The following is a 19,422-nucleotide window of genomic DNA, read 5'->3' on the forward strand; positions in this document are numbered from 1 at the left end:
CTTTTTTCTTTTTTCTTTTTTTTATTTTTATTAAACCAAATAAATAAATAAATTGTATTCAGTCAGTTGAATGAAATCCCAGTTTTCCCTATCATGTTGCCGCTCAAAACGTTCAACTTAATCATCTCTCTTTCCACATTTGCCCTTGGACTTTTTTTAATTATTTTTATTTTTAAATTTTGCTGGATAAATTTTTGAGTGTGGTCCTGTCAGTGACCTGGGATCAAACTGGTCCTCCCAAATATCTCTACTTTCGAACAATTTAAAGAAAAGAAAATGACTCATCCATCCATCCATCAAAATTCACACCATTTGTGATTTGCTTCCCTGTCCTCCCTCCAGGCTCCAACTAACTAGTGGATACAATTTCATGTAACATGATACCAAACAAAACTACTCCACCACAAAACAAACAAAACCATAACTCAATTCTGATATCGAAATGATTTTTATTTTCTAGGTATATACTTTTGATATGTGATCTGTATTAGTATACAACTAATGATTAATCAGAATTAACAAAATACAGCTAATGATTAATCAAAATTAACAAGTACAAATGGTAAAGACTAATGATTACTTAAGGTGCAGTGGGTCCCAGTGTATGAAACAAGAAAAGACACAATTGAGAGGAAGCAATATAATGTGCAGCTTCATTGTTCCGTTCTCTAATGAATTCATAACCACATAAAAAAAACACTCAAAAAGATTGCATCTTTATGATGTTTGGATACAGTTTTTCATCTCTAATCTTGAAAATTATACACACAGATACATACATATATAAAGTCAAATGGTAACTGGAAAGACCAAGAAACAAGTACATAGTATGTTCAAGTGGCAGTTATCCAGTTTCCTTACATTTTAATTTCAGAAAGCATATTTACTTTTTATATTAATAATAATATATTTTTTTACTGAATTTATTTGGTCAAATCCTCAAAAATTGAACATAGTATGTTCAAGTGGCAGTTTTGTCTTTTATGGGTAACCCGAGTTGTCCTCAACAATTACGTGAATCTAGGAAAATCTTAACTAAACACTGCAAGCTGTAAATTTCAAATTTCCTTGTTAATAAATCCCATTTTTATTTCTTCCTATAATTACTTCTCATCATCATTCTACACTTTTCAGTTTTTTCTCCTCCCCTTTCTTTCTTTTATGGCAGACACGGAAGAAGTTTGAATGTGTAGGATTATACACACATCACACCAATATAATACAGTATATAGTTAGTTGAGTGGGCTCTGTAGAGGGAAATGGAAAAAAAAGGGAAATTCATGGTCGCAAGAAACCATATGATTGCAAGCAATTAAGGTTTCAGTTACTTGGTTGTGGTGTTTGACTGTTCGGTTTCTTGCAAAACACTGAAAGGTTTTTGTGGTATGTCTCAATCTTCTATTTATTATTATGTTTTGCTCCCTCACTCTTGCATGTGCTCTTCAAGATTTGATTTTTTTTTTCTTTCTCTGTATTTTCTGTAAAGTTTTGTTTCCTCTTGAGATTTTAAGAAGGGTCTGAGAGGGATTTTTTTTTCCTGGAGTCATGGATTTGGGTTTGAGAAAAGTTTCATTTTTGTTAAATTTTCTTTGAGTAGGTTAAGGTATATTTGTTGTCTCCTCTCTTTCTCTGTGTTTTTGGCCATGTTTTCATGGCTTCCTCTTTGGGTAATTATGTGTTTGAAAACAATTTCTCTATTGTGTGTTTGTTCTATTTTGGTATGAAGTCTCCTCTTTAGTCTTTACAGCATTTTGGACTTGTATCAGCCTTGTTATGCCCTTACATAGGTAATTTTTTTTTTTTTTTTATAGATTTTCCATTTTCACTGTTTGAATGAATCTAGACCTTGATGTAGATCTCTGTGGTGTTGGGAAAGAAAAGGGTTTTTTTTTTTTGTTGATTCTGATATGGTTTAAATGTATGGTATGTATTTATACTGTAGGGTTCTCTGCAATGGATAAATTTGATGCAGTGAAAAAAGTGCATGAGAGAATCTTGAAATTGGAACCAGAAAGTGTAACAATGAAGATTATAGGGTATATGTACTTGAGGGATTACCCTGACCAGGAAATCATTAGGTTGGCTATGGGGCCTGATACTTTGATCTATGAACTGATACACAAGGCAAAAATTGCACTTAAACTGCCCTCAACCTCCTGTCTTTCGCCCCCGATTTCGCCTTCTATGAACCAAGTCCCCATTTCAGACCCTTCCTTTAGGCTACCCTCTATCGCGCCGCCATTGGCACGGCCCTTCCCGTCTCCGGCTTCGTTTCGTGTCACAGCTCCTTTTTGGGAGCCCCCGGTGCCCGAGCAGCAGCAGCAGATAGGCTACAATTCCGAGTTTTCCCATTTGCCCTTTTCTGATTCGCCCCACGATGATTATGGACCCCACAAGCAGCAGCAGCAGCAGCTCGTGCCATTCGAGGAATCGAGTGATTTTGTTTACCCGGAGCCTGGCTTTAGTGTGAGGGGGCGCAGAAATTCTCCGGCTGTTATTGAATTTCCACCCAAAGCCTGTCATTATTTCAGCAAAGGGTTCTGCAAGCATGGCAGTAACTGTAGGTATTTACATGGACACCCCTTCCCGGACAACTATCCCCGGGGGATGTATGGCTCTAATGCGTTCGATAATGGTAATGATGATCAAGTTTTCTCACCCGGGTCCCTCGAGAAACTAGAGCTCGAGATAACGGAGCTCTTGAAATCCCGAAGAGGCAGCCCGGTTTCAATTGCGTCTCTGCCTATGATGTACTACGAGAAATATGGAAGAACCCTTCAGGCCGAAGGGTACCTAACTGAGAGCCAGAGACATGGTAAAGCTGGCTATAATTTGACTAAACTTCTTGCTCGGTTGAAGAACAGTATTCGTTTGATTGACAGGTCCTTTATGATATTTTCCTACATTGCTCACCTATTTAGTTTAGTAATTGCACATGTAACTTTAGTAAATTTGTTCGGCTACAGGCCTCACGGGCAGCATTCTGTAATACTTGCTGAAGATGCCTCCAAGTACATTGAATTCCGGGGCGAAAGAAATGATCCCGGTCCTATTGTCAGTGGCTCTCGCCAAATATATCTAACTTTCCCCGCGGAGAGCACTTTTACCGAGGAAGATGTCTCCAATTACTTCGAGTAAAACAATTATCATACTCAAGTGCTACTTTGCCCGTCTATTTAAAAACCTAATAATTTTTTTTTACTGATATATGCCGGGTTTTGTTCATAGTGCCTTCGGGCCTGTTCAGGATGTGAGAATTCCTTGCCAGCAGAAACGGATGTTTGGCTTTGTTACTTTTGCAAGTTCTGATACTGTGAAGACGGTTTTGCACAAGGGAAACCCGCATTTTGTGTGTGGGGCTCGTGTTCTTGTGAAACCGTATAGAGAAAAGTCAAAGCCTATTGAAAGGTATTTTTAGCCCTGATTTTTACCTATTCGAGACGGTTGTGTTATGATGTATCTTGTGATGAAATTAAGGTGGTTCTTGCTCTCTTTTGCAGGAAATTTCAAGACAAAATTGATCCATCAATGAATTACAGCTCTCACAACGATTTTGAATCTGAGAATCAATCAAGTTTGTTTTTATCTTCTCATTGCATAGTTAAATTATTTTTTTTTCCAATAATTTTAGCTGTATAAGTGTTTCCTATTTGATTATAGGATTGGATTCCAAATTTCTAAGGAGATTCGAGGAACAACACGCTCTTGAACTCGAGATAAGGCAACTCTCGCAGCTGCAGTTAGCACGAAAGCCTCTGTTGTCTAATCATTCCTTCTTTGGCCATTCCATGGACGAGCTGAAAATGTCTGAAGGTGTAGTGTTATATAATTGGTTTTATTAGACATTAAATTACACAGTTCCTAAATTGTTTTTATCATTTTTCATTCGTTTCTTGCAGAGTATTCCAAGCTCACGTCTGCAGATGATTTCTACCAGTTGGATGGTCCAAGTGGCGGCTCCTCAAGTGATGATAATAACCAAATACATTCAGGCACAAAATACCATGATCACGACAGGTACGAAATGCGTTTCCTCCCTTTCTGACCAATTCTTCGGGTTAATACTTTATTTTTATTTTAATGATGATGATGACAATAATGTACAGCAATTCAGGAATTAATCTCCCGGACAGCCCCTTTGCGTCTGCATTACCGACCAGCATCTCCGCAGTTATGTAGGCCAAATGACACATAACAAGTCGTTTCGTCTGATAGGTAAGACTAGTTGAAAAGGCAGCCATCTGATCTTACGTTTGACACAAGATACAGAACTATTTTCCCTGTGAAGTTCTCGGTTCGCGAGTTTTAGAGGTTTCCCCCCCTGCAAAGTACATACGGCTAAAGAAGAATGTGAGGCTTATCTTCCCGCCTTTTACCTGGGCGAGAAGAATACATAGGAAAGAACATGATAACAGAAAGGTATATGTAGCGGTTTTTTTTTCTTAGACAGCATAAAAAAAGGATGTCTTTTGTTTTTCTTTCAAAGAAAAAAAAAATCTTTAGAAAAGAATGTACAGGTAGTGATGAAAGAAAGTAGTGGTTACATATGGCAACGGTTCGGAGACTAGAAATATATCTCTGTAACACCGAAAAATCAAGGTTTAGTGCTGAATAACTCACTGTTTAACATGAATGGTAGTGCATTTTTTGCTGCTGAATGTTGTGTTGGAATGACATGGTGGAGATCTGTGTGTGTTTGAGATGAGATTAGCTCAAACCTTGGACAGTGACTTTGTTTGGTTACATTTGCAGCAGCCTTTTTTGTGTTTTGTCATTTGTAGCAACAGCTACAATTTATCATAATGTACTGCTTTCATTTGTTTCTTCTGCTCAGTTCATTGTACTCAATATCCCAATACTAATAATTGGTGGTTGGCATGTTGAAGTTTTGTTCATTAACTTGATTGATTGGACAAATTCTAATTGTGTCTTTTATTATTATTTTTTGGTACTGTAAACCAATAATCTCTTAGTTACTGAAGATGGTGATTTATCAGTCCCTGAATTTTTATACAAGAGTATTTTTTGTAATTAATAATTAAGAATCAAAATTTCAGCTCGTGATTCATGATAATTAGTGATTAAATTTACATGTCACATGGGGAGTGAGTACAATTATATCCCTAGTGAGAGTGATTTTTTTTTTTAATTTTGAGAAAGAATAAATGTGATATTATTCACATATCAAATTTGTTATGAGATGAGATGACAAAAATTAGATTTTGGATAAGAATAATATTAGATTTGGTGGTATTTTTAAATTAATGATTATGAGTAGGTAGAGTGGTTGAATAAAAATTAGGGAAAGCGACGTGTGCATATGAGGGGATAAGAATTTGCCAGGTCTAAAATAGAGGCCACATTTTCATATCACAAAGGAAAAGGATCATTAATTGCCTTGCCTATTGGACTATTAGCAATGGCAATTTTAGTGTTGTTTAGCATGGCCATGGATAGTCAAAATCTTGGAAACTACATTTACTCTAAACAATTAAAATTAAATCCGTATTATGTAACTCTTCCTATTTTAGAATAATAATAATGCTACAGATACTATACTTTTCGGGTGTTTATGCATTAATTATTAAATTAAAAAATTCAATTAGATAGTATCGATGAATATAAAATTAAAAAAAAAATGTGACGTTACTCTTCATTTTAGTATTTTGCAGCACAGAGCATATAAATGAAGTAAAATGGAGAGACAATGAAATGCGGAAAAAAGAGACAGCTATTTTCTTTCTTTATACCCACTATAGTATTTATGCTGTGGTCCTACTCATAATAATATGTATATGAAATATGTGGACTCAAATTTATTTAGATGCGGTGACAGACAGATATGCACCGCAAATTACGGGAACAACTCCCATTCACACACTAGATTCCGCAAATCACAACTCCAATTTTTATTGGATTGGATTATATTTTCTATTCATTCTAATATCCTTTACTTAATATCTCTCTTTATATTGTTGCAACCAACTAAAGGTTCTACTCCTTGATGTACCAACTATTAAGAGAATAAGATATCTTCATTCTGTCTCAAAAAAAATATTTAGATCAAAATTTTGAGTGAAAGAGTAATTTAGAAGTCTAAGACTCCAAGTATTATTTTCCTTTTTGAAATTCTATAAAAAGTGGAGAGTGATCCTCCATTTTTTTTAATTTAGAAAAAATAATTTTAGTAAATAAGTTCAAAAAATTTTCATTTTTCCATTTTTTATATAAATAATTCATTTCCTTCTTTACTAAATTCATTTTATTTAATCGGTCAAAGACGCATAATATGTAAATTGTACATTTTTTGTCCATCATCTTTGAAATTTATATTTAAATTAAATAGGAAAACAAAATTTCATTTAATATTTTAATCCAAAAAATAAAAACAACATAACAATTTCAAATTTAGAGTTTTTCATTCTACAAGGGTGGCTTTGCAAGAGAAACAAAATTAATAGTAGGTTCTAGAATAAAGAAATCTTGAACCTAAGGAAACACTAATTTAAAATATATTCAAACAGGAAGTCTTAAGGATAAGATTGGGTATTAAATAATGAATCAATTTTAAAACAGATTGTACAGCTCAGACCTGACAACCAATCAGCTCAATGATTATTCTTTTGGTATGGTGAGGTGATCCTTTCAAACATAATCCCCATGGCCGACTGCCAAGTCAGCAGGCACCAAACCAATGGTATTTTACTTCAAATATCTAACATACAGTAGTAATTAATCCTCTCAGACTCCAAATGCAATAAATCAAACACATCATACAAAACACCCCATTGTTTTTTATAGTCAACTAATCATTGTAGTTGACAATGAAAGGTAGTAAGATTAAGTAAACAAAACATTATTAAAGAAGCACAAGCAACAGACTGAATTTTTCTGAATGTGTGTGGCTTTTTGGGCTGGACTGGGCCGGGCCGGGCCGCTGTGGGTATTCAAACAAGATTTTTGCAAGTAGATACCAAGAGGGTCTTCATTTCAACTGTCTGTGGCTTATTTGCATCTCATTCAGAAGAGAAATCAAGGGAACATATGAATATTAGAGGTGAGAAGCATAAATACCTTAATTATTAGGTAACTAATTCCAATATGTACCATATTGAGAGTCAAAATTTCATACAGAAGTAACAGGAAGTAGAAGAAAAAGAAGTACAAAACTCCTAAAATGAGACCTTCTCAACATAAGAAATTCACTTGAAAATTTGCCATTTTGGCTTGCAATATATGTCTGTACCTGTATGAAATCAACATTCATCTTCAGCAGAGACCCACATAAGTCATAACATTTCCTGCATTAGAGCTATTCATATAGGTGAATAATGGAATGCTTACATTCTAAAGTATCGGTATCTGTTTGTTCTGTTTGAATTAATTAATCTCCAGAGATGTGCAGAAATCCACTTTAGCTACAAAACAACTGCATAAGAAGACAGCCTAGCTAGACCCTGAAAAGATTAGACTGTGAGAGATATAAGAAATCCCTTTCTAATAAGTAATACGTAATAATATTTAATAATGATTCAAAACAGAATCTCCTGAAATTTCATAACAATCTAGTGGCTCTACTTACCAGGTATGTGAAGAAAAGATTGGTGAATTAGGCACTTGAGAGCAGGATTAAAAAGATCCCTTTTTTGCATATGGAAGACACAAAGAACGAGTTTGATCCTATCATCGCTTTTCATATTTTTTTGCAAATTCCTTTAACAGTAATCTCTGTCGAAAATTGAGATACGTTTCTAAGGTTGTCCCTGCCCACTGCTGACAAAAGCATTCGTCAGTTGGGACCAGTGAACTCAAAGGAAATGGTCCTTTTGGAGCCTTCTTTAGTGAAATCAAAAACCTATGCCGGGGGCGAATTCTCTGGTCCAAGGACAGGCTTAGGTATGTTGGATATTTGGTCAAGGAGTGCACCTCGTTTTTAAGTTCATTAACCAGGTACATGTACTTGGGCTTCAGATTCCCCTCCAACGATAGAGAGAACACCTGCAATTGAAGAGAAGACCAATATTATAATCTAAAAAATATATTCTGTTGAAGTTCTTGACAAATTGAAAACTTTGTATTCCAAATTATGTATGAAGAACAGCTAAGAAGGGGATCAAGGGCATTTTTCTTTTCCCCAAGCATGTCGGGTTCTATCACTTTGTGAACTTGTTATCTTTTGAAGAAATGGAGTTCCCAAAATATCCATCATGACCTGATGTCCTGAGCATTAATAAGATGTATTCTAGTCTAGGAAACATAAATGTCAAACAGGCTTGGGAGGCAAGCAGACCTGTGTAATGCTAGTCAGTACTTTCAATATGTCTGAATCTCGCATCCCAATACTTCGTAGAAAATTAATCCTAGGAAGTAATCCACCCTCAATGCTATAGTGAAGAAGCTGAGGATGCTTTGTAACCATTTTCACTATACTGTCTCTAGGTGCACCCAATTCTTTTGTAAGAAAATTGAACCGAGTAGTCCATGTACTGTCAATTCGCTGCACTAGAATTTGGGGGCTCAACTGCAAAATTTTGCTGAGCTCATTTTTCTTGATGCCTACCTCCTCAAGCAAGTACCTCACTGTGGGTTTTAGTGAATTCTCCACACTATAAGAAAAAAGGGATGGAGTTGCAGTAACTATCCTTCCAATTTTTGAATCCGGAATACCCAGACTGGTCAAGAAATCAACATGATATTTCAGATTGCTCTCCACTGTATACTCAAGAATTTGAGGCTGCCTCAAGATTATCTTTCTAATGTCTTTATGCTTCACCCCAATGCTCAACAAGTATCCCAGCCTTTCTTGGGCAGATGTCACATTTATCTGAAGGAACGGCATGTGCCTCTCATACATCTGGATGAAATGTGAGTCCTTAAATCCAAAAGTACTGAGATAATTGAAAAGCGGAAAACATCTTTCATCTAAACCTAGCTCTTCTGATAGACGAGAAAATCTCTCTTTCACACAGCTTCCTTCCTCCTCCTACAATGCAAGAAGATAAAAGCTTTCTTCATATTGCATTTGAAGTCAAATCTAATAACATACCATGTTAAAAGTTAATACCTCTCCTTTGTCGTCTGAGTGCAAGGAACTAGAGCCTGTTGATCTACTTGTAGCATGGTGGAAAGTGCCAATTTTTCTCTTCTCTGGGGTGCTTTCACCAGTCTTAATGCCCATCTTGCCTTGGTTCCCCGACTTAAATGGTTCTGAATTCCATGTAGACTCTGTATGCCTGTGATTGCCTGTTCAAGACACATATAACGTAAAGTGGATGCTTGCTTTCCATCATATTATTGCAAAAGCAAGCTACATACCTTGAATAAAACCAGTAGAGTTCTTAGATTTTAACCGCTGCCTATCAGCTTTAGAAATTTTAATTGCTGCTAACTCATCCTGCATATAGAAACCTGATCAAATTAAAAGCATTGACCAAACTCAACTGTTGCAAGCATGGTTATGATATTTTGAAATAACATTGTTAAATACAGAGTACCCTCCCAACGAGACAATAATTGTAGTAACTATGAAAACCAAAAGCACCATGTTTTTCATTTGAAATTTTCTACCTCATTTCCTCACACTTAGGAACGATTTAGTGGCATTTTGTTAACTACCTTCATGGCTTCAATCAGTAGCATGTGTTCCATATCAACTAAAAGCCTAAGCTAGTAATTGGATTACAAAATGTTATATATTATATATATGCTCAACAACAACTTACTTATATGACTACAATTACCTGATAAGAATTCCGCAGCTTAATCCAATTTTTACAAAACGTAAAATGAATAAACATCTTGCGCTTAGAAGATAGAATCACGAAATATTACTAAACAATGACATCGGTTACACCTTTTCGTCTACGCAGAGAATTACTTAACCAAAGAAAAGAGGTATTAGTTCACAGAAAATGACGAAAACTCACATCAGAACAATACTCGTCATCGTCGTCGACAAACCTGCCGTCATCGTCGGAGTCGTAAGGCGAAAGCACACGGCCGTGGCGAGACTTACGATTGGACTTAACAATTTTGGGATTTGAATGCGAAGACACCACGAAAATCCGGTTCTGCGTGGAGAAGCTACAATTTCGCCTACCGGCAGCACGTCTTCCGTCGAAATGAGAAGGGCTAAAGGGGCCGATTCCGACAGAAAGAACCGCCATTGCAGGTCTCCCTTTTGGAAGAGAGTACGAAAAGGGGGGAGAGATTCAGAGAATATACTCTAAAACCCTAGAATGTGAAAGAAGTTGAGAAATGGAGGTTTTATTGTCCTGAAATGTAAAATTCTTCTGAGCAGTTTCAACTCTACCTTATCTTCTTCTTCTTTTCTGGAATGCATGGTGTGGCTTGTTACTGTCACGCCGGGGCCGCCCGCCATTAATTTCTGTCGTTTATCATATTCCATGTATAATTTGAACAAATTTAGGTGAAAAAAATGTTTATAATTGTACATGTACTCTCAATTTTACTCCTATTTTTTAACAACTCTAATATAAAATGTGTATATATTATTATTGAAGATAATAAAATATAGGGATAAGGGTCAAATAGACCCTCAAACTATAATCAATTGTGCAATTAGGCCCTCGAACAATAAAAAGCTTCAATTAGGCCCCCGAACTTGTTATTTTGGGGCAAATAGACCCTTTAACCTATTTGTGACCTATAATTGCAGGTCACCAAAAATTCCGGCCAACTCCGGCTATCGTCCGGCGAAGTTCCGGCAAACAACACAAAACCATCCACCACCGGCGACCTCACGGTCGCCGGTGGCGTCCGGCAGCGGAGATGGTGACCAAGTTGGTCACCATCTCCGTCTACTGGAGATGGCAACCAACTTGTCGCCATCTCCGCTGCCGGACGCCACCGGCGACCGTGAGGTCGCCGGTGGTGGATGGTTTTGTGTTGTTTGCCGGAACTTCGCCGGACGATCACCGGAGTTGGTCGGAATTTTTGGTGACCTGCAATTATAGGTCACAAATAGGTTAAAGGGTGTATTTGCCCCAAACTAACAAGTTCGAGGGCCTCATTGCAGCTTTTTATTGTTCGAGGGCCTAATTGCACAAGGGAGTATAGTTTGAGGGTCTATTTGCCCCAAAATAACAAGTTCGGGGGCCTAATTGAAGCTTTGGAGTGGTCGAGGGCCTAATTGCACAAGGGAGTATAGTTTGAGGGTCTATTTGCCCCAAAATAACAAGTTCGGGGGCCTAATTGAAGCTTTGGAGTGGTCGAGGGCCTAATTGCACAAGGGAGTATAGTTTGAGGGTCTATTTGCCCCAAAATAACAAGTTCGGGGGCCTAATTGAAGCTTTGGAGTGGTCGAGGGCCTAATTGCACAAGGGAGTATAGTTTGAGGGTCTATTTGCCCCAAAATAACAAGTTCGGGGGCCTAATTGAAGCTTTGGAGTGGTCGAGGGCCTAATTGCACAAGGGAGTATAGTTTGAGGGTCTATTTGCCCCAAAATAACAAGTTCGGGGGCCTAATTGAAGCTTTGGAGTGGTCGAGGGCCTAATTGCACAAGGGAGTATAGTTTGAGGGTCTATTTGCCCCAAAATAACAAGTTCGGGGGCCTAATTGAAGCTTTGGAGTGGTCGAGGGCCTAATTGCACAAGGGAGTATAGTTTGAGGGTCTATTTGCCCCAAAATAACAAGTTCGGGGGCCTAATTGAAGCTTTGGAGTGGTCGAGGGCCTAATTGCACAAGGGAGTATAGTTTGAGGGTCTATTTGCCCCAAAATAACAAGTTCGGGGGCCTAATTGAAGCTTTGGAGTGGTCGAGGGCCTAATTGCACAAGGGAGTATAGTTTGAGGGTCTATTTGCCCCAAAATAACAAGTTCGGGGGCCTAATTGAAGCTTTGGAGTGGTCGAGGGCCTAATTGCACAAGGGAGTATAGTTTGAGGGTCTATTTGCCCCAAAATAACAAGTTCGGGGGCCTAATTGAAGCTTTGGAGTGGTCGAGGGCCTAATTGCACAAGGGAGTATAGTTTGAGGGTCTATTTGCCCCAAAATAACAAGTTCGGGGGCCTAATTGAAGCTTTGGAGTGGTCGAGGGCCTAATTGCACAAGGGAGTATAGTTTGAGGGTCTATTTGCCCCAAAATAACAAGTTCGGGGGCCTAATTGAAGCTTTGGAGTGGTCGAGGGCCTAATTGCACAAGGGAGTATAGTTTGAGGGTCTATTTGCCCCAAAATAACAAGTTCGGGGGCCTAATTGAAGCTTTGGAGTGGTCGAGGGCCTAATTGCACAAGGGAGTATAGTTTGAGGGTCTATTTGCCCCAAAATAACAAGTTCGGGGGCCTAATTGAAGCTTTGGAGTGGTCGAGGGCCTAATTGCACAAGGGAGTATAGTTTGAGGGTCTATTTGCCCCAAAATAACAAGTTCGGGGGCCTAATTGAAGCTTTGGAGTGGTCGAGGGCCTAATTGCACAAGGGAGTATAGTTTGAGGGTCTATTTGCCCCAAAATAACAAGTTCGGGGGCCTAATTGAAGCTTTGGAGTGGTCGAGGGCCTAATTGCACAAGGGAGTATAGTTTGAGGGTCTATTTGCCCCAAAATAACAAGTTCGGGGGCCTAATTGAAGCTTTGGAGTGGTCGAGGGCCTAATTGCACAAGGGAGTATAGTTTGAGGGTCTATTTGCCCCAAAATAACAAGTTCGGGGGCCTAATTGAAGCTTTGGAGTGGTCGAGGGCCTAATTGCACAAGGGAGTATAGTTTGAGGGTCTATTTGCCCCAAAATAACAAGTTCGGGGGCCTAATTGAAGCTTTGGAGTGGTCGAGGGCCTAATTGCACAAGGGAGTATAGTTTGAGGGTCTATTTGCCCCAAAATAACAAGTTCGGGGGCCTAATTGAAGCTTTGGAGTGGTCGAGGGCCTAATTGCACAAGGGAGTATAGTTTGAGGGTCTATTTGCCCCAAAATAACAAGTTCGGGGGCCTAATTGAAGCTTTGGAGTGGTCGAGGGCCTAATTGCACAAGGGAGTATAGTTTGAGGGTCTATTTGCCCCAAAATAACAAGTTCGGGGGCCTAATTGAAGCTTTGGAGTGGTCGAGGGCCTAATTGCACAAGGGAGTATAGTTTGAGGGTCTATTTGCCCCAAAATAACAAGTTCGGGGGCCTAATTGAAGCTTTGGAGTGGTCGAGGGCCTAATTGCACAAGGGAGTATAGTTTGAGGGTCTATTTGCCCCAAAATAACAAGTTCGGGGGCCTAATTGAAGCTTTGGAGTGGTCGAGGGCCTAATTGCACAAGGGAGTATAGTTTGAGGGTCTATTTGCCCCAAAATAACAAGTTCGGGGGCCTAATTGAAGCTTTGGAGTGGTCGAGGGCCTAATTGCACAAGGGAGTATAGTTTGAGGGTCTATTTGCCCCAAAATAACAAGTTCGGGGGCCTAATTGAAGCTTTGGAGTGGTCGAGGGCCTAATTGCACAAGGGAGTATAGTTTGAGGGTCTATTTGCCCCAAAATAACAAGTTCGGGGGCCTAATTGAAGCTTTGGAGTGGTCGAGGGCCTAATTGCACAAGGGAGTATAGTTTGAGGGTCTATTTGCCCCAAAATAACAAGTTCGGGGGCCTAATTGAAGCTTTGGAGTGGTCGAGGGCCTAATTGCACAAGGGAGTATAGTTTGAGGGTCTATTTGCCCCAAAATAACAAGTTCGGGGGCCTAATTGAAGCTTTGGAGTGGTCGAGGGCCTAATTGCACAAGGGAGTATAGTTTGAGGGTCTATTTGCCCCAAAATAACAAGTTCGGGGGCCTAATTGAAGCTTTGGAGTGGTCGAGGGCCTAATTGCACAAGGGAGTATAGTTTGAGGGTCTATTTGCCCCAAAATAACAAGTTCGGGGGCCTAATTGAAGCTTTGGAGTGGTCGAGGGCCTAATTGCACAAGGGAGTATAGTTTGAGGGTCTATTTGCCCCAAAATAACAAGTTCGGGGGCCTAATTGAAGCTTTGGAGTGGTCGAGGGCCTAATTGCACAAGGGAGTATAGTTTGAGGGTCTATTTGCCCCAAAATAACAAGTTCGGGGGCCTAATTGAAGCTTTGGAGTGGTCGAGGGCCTAATTGCACAAGGGAGTATAGTTTGAGGGTCTATTTGCCCCAAAATAACAAGTTCGGGGGCCTAATTGAAGCTTTGGAGTGGTCGAGGGCCTAATTGCACAAGGGAGTATAGTTTGAGGGTCTATTTGCCCCAAAATAACAAGTTCGGGGGCCTAATTGAAGCTTTGGAGTGGTCGAGGGCCTAATTGCACAAGGGAGTATAGTTTGAGGGTCTATTTGCCCCAAAATAACAAGTTCGGGGGCCTAATTGAAGCTTTGGAGTGGTCGAGGGCCTAATTGCACAAGGGAGTATAGTTTGAGGGTCTATTTGCCCCAAAATAACAAGTTCGGGGGCCTAATTGAAGCTTTGGAGTGGTCGAGGGCCTAATTGCACAAGGGAGTATAGTTTGAGGGTCTATTTGCCCCAAAATAACAAGTTCGGGGGCCTAATTGAAGCTTTGGAGTGGTCGAGGGCCTAATTGCACAAGGGAGTATAGTTTGAGGGTCTATTTGCCCCAAAATAACAAGTTCGAGGGCCTAATTGAAGCTTTTTATTGTTCGAGGGCCTAATTGCACAATTGATTATAGTTTGAGGGTCTATTTGACCCTTATCCCAAAAATATATGGTTGTTTTGGATAAAAAGATAACAGAAATTATAAGATAAATGTATATTTGTCTAAAATATTGCAAATTATAACTTTTATAGCATAACGTATAAAAAAAACTTAACAAAAAAAACGAACATAAATAAATGGTATAATCTTCATTCACACCGATTATGTGTTTAGATTAGATTTAGATATGTTAATAAAAAAAATAGATGATTTATACATTTATTTTCATGGCATGCATATAGTCTCTGTAATTCCCTGGGATAACTTAATTAATTAATGTTAAAATTGGGCAGACACACAAAAACGCGTACGTGGGTAGATTGGCAGCCGCAGCTCCCCTGGTATTCAGTGGTTGTGGTTGCAGACACATATTGGGACGGAAAAATTGAGAATTAAAGAAAAGAGAATTGAAACACAATAATGAGGTGTATGTTGTTGAATTGTATGGAGTTTGTAGCTGCTTCAGTTCCCGCACGGCGGCTCTCCGTCTTGCCACCCACCATATCCACTCCAACACCACCCTTCATTATCTCACCTTCATCAATAATCTCCACAAATTACAACGCCAATAGTCACCGCCACTGCCTCAAACGCAATAATAAATATAAATTGGCACCAAGAATTCACCCCGTGACCGACGTAATTTCTACTGCAGCTGTTACATCGGAAGCCGCCGCCGCCGCTCCGGTGGAGATCACCTGGCAAATCATCGTCGGCGCTATTGCTGGTGTTACACCCTTCATAGTTGCCGGAATCGAGTTCGGAAAGAGAATTGTACGTCACCCTGCCCTACCTATTCAAAACAAAATAAATTTCCAATAATATTAATTCTTTTCTTGTCCGATCATACTATGTTAAATTAGGCTGTCTAATTTTTTTTATAGTTTGTTACAATGTAGTATCTGTTCATAATTATTTTCTCTAGACTGTTTAATTTGAATAAATTAAATATAAATAATTGGTACCCTACAGGTGGCACAGCGGAGATGCACTACTTGTGGTGGCTCCAGCCTTATTCTTAGAGAAGACGATTATTTTCGATGCTCTACCTGCGGTACAAATCTCAGACACCGTACCATCTAATAAAATTAATTAATAATCTTATATATATTTTTAATGTTGTGAATTGTGATTAACGTTGTTCTCCATATATATGCAATATATACTACTAACAGGTGGATTTTTGCCATGGCAATCTTGGAAAAGATTCTTCACTGGTTGAATTTTGAAAATGGGTGCACTTCCATCTTATCATCTTCTTCAATCATTACTCCCTTTTTACAGTTCAGATGCGTATAATGATGATATCTTAATAATGCTATTCAAAAATATAATGTAGATTTTGTACTTGTTTGTGTATGTCTTACTCAACAAATTTCGACTCACTTTTTGGCTATCTATCTTTTATTTCTACAATATTTTCTCACTTTTTAAAGTCATCATATTTTTATAACACTGGTTTTGCAACTCCTTCATCATTTTCTTTATATCCATTCAATACTCTTTCACTTTTAAAAGTGAATTCACTTTACAGCTTCATTCTGACTCCCAAACAGCCTGTCACCTTTTGAATGGAAAACTTCCTGATCACTCCTACACAGGTTGCCTACAAAATGAGTGTTGGACTCTCAAATGACACTTTGAATTAGTGTCTATTCATTATATATATTAATATTATATATATACATAGATCAACGAACACACTTGCTCGTACACTTGTTAGGACAGTGCCCGTTTCCAGTCTGATCCATCTACTTGGTTTTCCTCTTGTCCTGAATGTATTAAACATTTAATTTCATAGTTTTAATAATATAGCTTCTTTTTTAGTTTCAACAAAAAAAAATAAACAAAAGTAATTATTCAACAAACAAAAATAAATAAAAATAAAAGGTACAAAAAAACTACGACATACGGCAATCTTTTGTACGTGTTGCAAGCTTGCAACCCAAGTCACTATTAAAAGAAGAATTAAATAATTTTGAAATTTTCATGTCATCTTATCAACCTCAAACTTTCGTGAGAAATTTAGCCCTAGCAAGAGCTTATCCAAAAGTTGTATACTATATATTATGCCATTATTATATTTTAGCAAAACTCTAATAATATAAGGATACTATTTCGCCTTAGCTTCTTGGTTTGAGCCAATAAACTATAAGTAACTTAAGTTAGTTTACCTTTTTGTAGTCCTTTACTAAAGTTAGTTTACCTCTTTGTAGTCTTTTACTAATTAAGATTAACTAAGTGCATTTATCAAATATTGACTATGAGTTTCTTTTGTCATTTAAAAATAAAAGTTTTTTTTCCTCTATAAGCTAATTGTGCCTTCAATATATATCTCTATTATTATTCTAGATACTTTACAATTATTTGGTGGAAAACGGATTTAAAGAGGAAGCTAAGAGCATTCTTATTTGTGGTTATTTGAGGGGTTCATGCTACAATAAAAGCTAAATAATCATTGTACTACCAACAGCTGTTGTGCGCGGAACGCAGCCCATGCTGGCGCGGGCAATCTGTTGGGCGCGTCAGGCATGCATTGATTGATTGATTTATTATTATTTTTGTTTTTTAGATATAAGATTTTTTTTTTTTTTAAATATTCTCCCATTTTTCGTTTCATAATCACATTTACAAAAACTCCACAATTACCGTGAAATAACTCCATTGATAAGGATGAGACCCAAAAAAAACTAGGAAGCTAAGTTGTGTCACTGTCACGTCACTTAAATGGCAATCAAATTAAACAATAATTTATGAAAGGCAACGGTGTATATAGAATAGAATATTGCAAAAAATACAATTTTAATTTTTTGCATATAGGAGGGCTTAGCTTGCACCTTATTTGTTGTATACAATTTTAAAGTCCACATCAAAATTCAAAATACAAGAGAGAATGAATCTATTTATTGTATGCAAATCAACACTCTTTATATGAAAAAGTATATTATCAGATGAGTTGATTTTTTTATTTTTCTTTTGAGAATTTTTAACTCTAGAATAAAAAAAAAATTAATATAATAATTAGAGCACTGGCCAATAACAACCACCGCAATCACCTATGAGAGATATGAAAAGCATGTGTCGTGTCCATTGTCCATTGAACAACATCTATACCAACAATGTGCATATTTCTTTTTTCTTTTTTTTTTTTGTTTATTATTATTTAAATTATTACAGAAAAACTTAAAATATTTTCTATCATTTTAAACTCCATCCCAAACCTTCATTGAAAACATAGAAACACATACATTTTATTGTATTGTAAACAATTAACTCTCTTATTTTTCCTTTACTTTTTACAATTACTTTTATTATGATAATTTATGTGCATGTGGTTGCATGTGATTTGCACTTGAAAAGGGACAAATGAATGATGGCACCCTACTCATCACAAAGTTGATACAATCACACAAACATAATGAACAGCCTAGCTTTCTCAAAAAGGTTTTTACTTTTTTTAATTAATACAATAATTAATTTCTATATTTTGTAAACAACTAAACTACTTTTCCTAAAAACTAACTAGAAGAGTTGATTATATTGAAGGGTAAACAGTGGAAGGAGCTGTGCCCTTCTATATTAGTTTTCACTCACTAGAAAAATGCATAACAATAATAAAATCTAGTTTTCACACTTATTAGAAATTTTTTTTTCAAGTAACAAGGATAAAAATAGATTATTATTCTTGTATGTTATTTTTTATTTATTTATTCAACTACCTTAAAACTCATAAAAGAGTGTTTTAATTTGCTTGAGGTCTTATTCGACAGGAATAAGATTAATCTCAATATATAGTCCTAATAAATTGGTCTAAGCATTATGTGGCAAAAAAGGTAACAATTAATAGATTTTCATAGAAATAAACTACTCCTTTTTATTAATGTGATACAGTTAATAGTTTACCATCAATGAATTGCTAAACAAATCATAATAAATAAATACGCTTAAATACCATTAACCTTGTTCAAGTACACCGAACTAGGAAATGCTAATAATTAGGATATTTGTCATGAAAGTACGTTTATTTAATGTCCAAAATAAACTCTTTGCTATGCTATAATTTTTAACTATCAATTCATTTAATATAATTTATAGACTGCAAAATTTAATCTTTTAGAGAACTAAACTTAGTGAATTTTGTATAATTAGCGTATGGTTGAAAAACCGATAGGCGCTCTTCGGACGTCTGGTGGGAACTCAGTGTTTAGGCGGCGATTAATCGATGCCTAGGTATCCGTGTATTTTTTATTTTATTTTAATTTGTTAAGACTAATAATTATAAACTATTTAATACTTTAATTTAACTAAAATATTCAATATTAACCTTAAAAAATCTAACGTTTGAACAATTTAGGATTATTTCACTCTATCGTTTTGATTGGAATAACTCATTTTTTTAAAGAACAATAAATAATCGGCCGACTAGGCGGCCTTATTTAGATTTTGGAACTTTTACAACACTAAGGCCATGTTTGGTTCGCATGAAAAAGTTTTCCATGGGAAGTAAGTTCCCATAAATCAAAGAAATTGGTCTTTTCCAAGGTTTGGTTGATTGGAATTTGTTTTCCAATGGAAGTATAGTTCTGCATTTCTCAGGAAAACAAAATCTGTGGGGAAAGGTGGTTTTTTTTTTTCCGTTGCAGGTGGGAAGAAAAATTCTGGTTTTAGGACTAATTTACCCATGTACTTCTCTCTTAATTACATACATATAAATGGCAAATCTAGGGTTATTTCTTGCTCCCTTCTACCGTTTCCTCATTCTCTTTT

General features: G+C 37.0%; 3 protein-coding genes across 6 annotated transcripts; 2 read left to right on the forward strand and 1 right to left on the reverse strand.

Annotated features, from left to right (window-relative positions):
* Window positions 1-1,101: 1,101 nt before the first annotated feature.
* On the forward strand, window positions 1,102-4,833 carry LOC116010300 (zinc finger CCCH domain-containing protein 18). 2 transcript variants are annotated; one of them, XM_031249646.1, is made up of 8 exons: window positions 1,102-1,383; window positions 1,943-2,882; window positions 2,967-3,134; window positions 3,229-3,408; window positions 3,501-3,574; window positions 3,661-3,813; window positions 3,900-4,017; window positions 4,115-4,833. In XM_031249646.1, exons 2-8 carry the CDS (start codon window positions 1,954-1,956, stop codon window positions 4,119-4,121), a joined length of 1,629 nt encoding a protein of 542 aa, XP_031105506.1. In that variant the 5' UTR covers window positions 1,102-1,383; window positions 1,943-1,953; the 3' UTR covers window positions 4,122-4,833. The 2 variants fall into 2 exon arrangements, with proteins under 2 accessions (XP_031105506.1, XP_031105505.1); XM_031249645.1 differs by having other exon boundaries at window positions 1,103-1,383; window positions 4,107-4,833.
* A 2,218-nt stretch (window positions 4,834-7,051) lies between these two features.
* Window positions 7,052-10,410, reverse strand: LOC116010520 (transcription termination factor MTERF9, chloroplastic). 3 transcript variants are annotated; one of them, XM_031249964.1, is made up of 8 exons: window positions 10,313-10,410; window positions 9,927-10,233; window positions 9,316-9,394; window positions 9,065-9,243; window positions 8,291-8,983; window positions 7,583-7,998; window positions 7,345-7,457; window positions 7,052-7,246 (listed from the first exon to the last, which is right to left on the reverse strand). In XM_031249964.1, the coding sequence occupies exons 2-6, from the start codon at window positions 10,164-10,166 to the stop codon at window positions 7,684-7,686; spliced, it is 1,506 nt and encodes a 501-aa protein (XP_031105824.1). In that variant the 5' UTR covers window positions 10,167-10,233; window positions 10,313-10,410; the 3' UTR covers window positions 7,052-7,246; window positions 7,345-7,457; window positions 7,583-7,683. The 3 variants fall into 3 exon arrangements, with proteins under 3 accessions (XP_031105824.1, XP_031105823.1, XP_031105825.1); XM_031249963.1 differs by having other exon boundaries at window positions 9,927-10,368; XM_031249965.1 differs by having other exon boundaries at window positions 7,345-7,471; window positions 9,927-10,368.
* A 4,560-nt stretch (window positions 10,411-14,970) lies between these two features.
* LOC116010619 lies at window positions 14,971-16,081 on the forward strand. The gene is made up of 3 exons (XM_031250099.1): window positions 14,971-15,429; window positions 15,628-15,709; window positions 15,831-16,081. The coding sequence occupies exons 1-3, from the start codon at window positions 15,076-15,078 to the stop codon at window positions 15,875-15,877; spliced, it is 483 nt and encodes a 160-aa protein (XP_031105959.1). The 5' UTR covers window positions 14,971-15,075; the 3' UTR covers window positions 15,878-16,081.
* Window positions 16,082-19,422: the final 3,341 nt, after the last annotated feature.

This window comes from Ipomoea triloba, chromosome 2 (assembly GCF_003576645.1).
Source record: "Ipomoea triloba cultivar NCNSP0323 chromosome 2, ASM357664v1".
In the NCBI taxonomy this organism is placed as follows: domain Eukaryota; kingdom Viridiplantae; phylum Streptophyta; class Magnoliopsida; order Solanales; family Convolvulaceae; genus Ipomoea; species Ipomoea triloba.